This window comes from Parambassis ranga, chromosome 20, assembly GCF_900634625.1.
Source record: "Parambassis ranga chromosome 20, fParRan2.1, whole genome shotgun sequence".
In the NCBI taxonomy this organism is placed as follows: Eukaryota; Metazoa; Chordata; class Actinopteri; family Ambassidae; genus Parambassis; species Parambassis ranga.
Window position 1 is genome coordinate 9,281,123 of NC_041040.1, and position 3,291 is coordinate 9,284,413.

General features: G+C 37.8%; 1 protein-coding gene across 1 annotated transcript; it reads right to left on the minus strand.

Annotated features, from left to right (window-relative positions):
• Positions 1-264: 264 nt before the first annotated feature.
• gpr141 (G protein-coupled receptor 141) lies at positions 265-2,034 on the minus strand. The gene is made up of 2 exons (XM_028433253.1): positions 1,860-2,034; positions 265-1,566 (listed from the first exon to the last, which is right to left on the minus strand). The coding sequence occupies exon 2, from the start codon at positions 1,564-1,566 to the stop codon at positions 649-651; it is 918 nt and encodes a 305-aa protein (XP_028289054.1). The 5' UTR covers positions 1,860-2,034; the 3' UTR covers positions 265-648.
• Between the last annotated feature and the right edge of the window lie 1,257 nt (positions 2,035-3,291).

Below are 3,291 nucleotides of genomic sequence, written 5' to 3' on the forward strand. Positions count from 1 at the left end.
GGTATGCGTATTTGTGTGTGAGTGAGTGTGAGTGTGTGTGTGTCTGGCACCACCTCTGAGGGCAGAAGGTTGGAGATTCAAGAGGTGCAAAGTAATGTTTCACAAAATAATGGGAGAAAAATAAGGATTCTAGACATTTATTTCTCTTCCATTTGAAGTTGAACATTTCAGTTATGTACACAGTAAAAGGAAAATACAGCAAAATATGTCAATATGTTTCCTTTAAAAAAAAAGTATTTTTTAAAAAACAAAATGTGAGCCTGAACTTTTAAGAGCTAAATAACTAATGAATTTATGGTTGAAGCCCATGAAGTACAAAAACAGACCAGCAGATGGCAGGAGTTCATCCATTCAGAGTCAAAGGAAACAACATTTTGCAGAAAGTCTCTGTTCTCTGTAAACAGCTGTTTGTGAATGGATCACAGGTCACTGCATAATTAAGTATGTTTTAGGTGACAGGTCAGGCACTGGCTGCTAGCTGTCTGCCTTAACATCATTCACATTCTGCATCTTTGTCCATGAGACGTAAGTTACAGAATTCCAAGAAGGCTGTCCTTTATATATTAAATTGTTTGCAGTTACATAACAACAATAGCACAGTAAGTTACAAAACATATACATACAGAAATATATTACACCAGCCGTTTTTTAAGCACCCCTACCCGGGAAGCAAAAATTACAGGTTCTCCTCCCCAAAAAAGTGAGCATGTCCAAACAATTAAAAGTCGTCAGACTCAGGAAGACCTCGTTGATGCCCTGCAGATCAATATGGCTCACATAATACAGCCTGAAAATGTGATAAGGAACTAAGCAGATCACCATGATAAGTGCAAAGCACAAGCTCTTCAACTGAGCTCCAAAGTCCTGCTGGGAGATGCATCCCTGGTGATGCTTCCTGTATAAAACCCACAGGACTTTAGCTTGGAGAGCTGTCAGCGTGATGGCCACGAAAATAATCAACGTGCTGGCGATGTAGTTAAACTCCTCGGCAGACTCTATGTTTTTTGCAAATTTGAAGCAGAGTGTTGAGGTGTTGTTGGCTTCTTCATGGTCTTTCCCGTATTTGAAATGAATTATGCAAGGGACCACGACAAGCAAAACAATCCACACCACAGCACTGACAAGAAATGCATGAATCCTCTGGAAGGAGGCCACCCGCCCAGTTTTGTTGTAGAATGTTAACAGGCGGGTGATGAGGATGATCACATAGAAGATAAAAGACATGTACATATGGATGTGGATCATGCTGCTGACCATTTTACACCATCCTTGTCCCAGACTCCACCTATGAGTGGCATAATAATAAATTCTGAAGGGCACTGTGAGAAGGAAGATGAAGTGAGCAAAGATCAGGTTCAGCACAGCGATGGAGGTGGTGGAAAATGTGCTGGATTTCATGATGTGTATCATCAGGCTCAGGCTAATGGTACCGGCGAGGAGAACCACAGAGTAGACGATGAGCAGGAGTGTGTGGTACTCGGTGTCATTCTGTGGCTTTACAGTCGTCACAGTCATCATGGAACTGGTAGTTGGGGATAGTGTGCTCATTGCAACTGTAGAATCCATCTAAATGAGACAGAGGAGGAAGAGAGATGAAGAAGGCACTTTGGATATAAAATAGTAAAATAGTAATTATTCTTAAATGTATTTTTTTCAATACAATTTTATTTGTATACCATCTTCTTGTATACCACTATTAAAATTGTCTCTACGGAGACGTAGTGATAATATAACCCTTTAACACTAAAAAGAAACTGCAAACTTTCACATTTCATTTATTAGTGAGAGAACAGTGCTGTTAGTTAAAGGTCATGATGAATGAAGGCAAAGGTGAAAGCAGAGTTAACAAACACACTTACCTTTTGGTCAAAGGAGGAGCGGCTGGCAAGTGTTTTTACAATAAAGAAGTGAAGGATACCTCCATCAAAGCATTAGATTGTCTTGACAGCACAAAGATGTCTTATAGTGTGTCTCTCCTTCTGCTTAAAAATGAACTGTTCATGTGTGTGTAGAGAGAGTGAAACCACTGTCCACTTTTGCATATTGTCTCGCTGTGTGGCAAAAACAGGAGGTGACACTACACACACACACACACATGTCAGCACAACCACAGAGCTGGTTGCTTCCTCCTTCTGAGCAACTCTACATCCTTTACTTTACATCTGAAATATATCATAAAATAGAGGCAGTTAGATTATGAAGAGGTACTGTACATAGGCTATAGCGAGAAACTTCTTTTATTAGAGGAACAGAGAAAAAGCGTGGTTGACAATAGTATGCATTTGCTGTGTGTGCATATGTATGATTTACCATCACAGAATACCCTTTATATCTGATACTATCAGAGTACTGAATAGCATCATAATGTCAAAAAGTAATCTATCAGCTTAATATTTACAAAAACATTTCAAAGACAAGGATCCCAAATCCCAACTTACTCCATCTAGTCAAAGGTTGGCTTATTCAAAAGAGAAGTTTCTCAGGATGTGGTGATGCTAGCTGTGATGTTGATATGTGTTAATTTAAGCATGTCACAGCGAGCAGTAAACCATAATAATCAGTTATGAGAATAGAGTTCACCAAGTTTTTTTTAGTAAAAGTAACATTTGTAGAATTTTGTACAAATTCATTCCTAACCCTACTCACGAAGTTTAAAGATAAATGCTATTTACAGGACACAGTGGTTATAAAAAAAGTATAATTTGAAAAGTTACTAAAGCTGTAGAAATGTAGTGTGCTAAAACAAGCACTGAATTACGAAAGAGTAGAGTTTGTAAGCCTCAGTTCAGGAGTAATCAGACTTAGGTTCCAGCAACATAACTAGCACATATATACTGTAGCACTGGTTAATGTTCAGGGAGGATTTTGCATGATTCTTATTATAGATTGAAATAAATTATGTTATCATCTATGCCAACACAAATAGAATAATAATAAAAATAACCATAATGTATTAATCGTTGTTTCTATTGGTCCTTTTAGCAGAAATAACTTTTTGTGTAATGCCTACATTTGTGCAAACTCTTCCTGGTGATAAAACCACTTGCAGATCCTGTGTTGAAACTTGGTTTCTGTGAGCCTCCTTTTCGTATCAGATCTTCTGGTCTTGAGCTGTGGTGGCCCTGATTGACTTTTATGGTTTGGATAGTTTTAGATTATGGGCATTCTAGTGTTTTCCACAGTTTTTTTTAAATATATATGTATGAAAATAAGTTATTTGCTTAGCACCTTTATTAAAAAGGATCAAATGTTTGCTTGATGCAAAAACATGCAAAAATAGTCAACTTCATT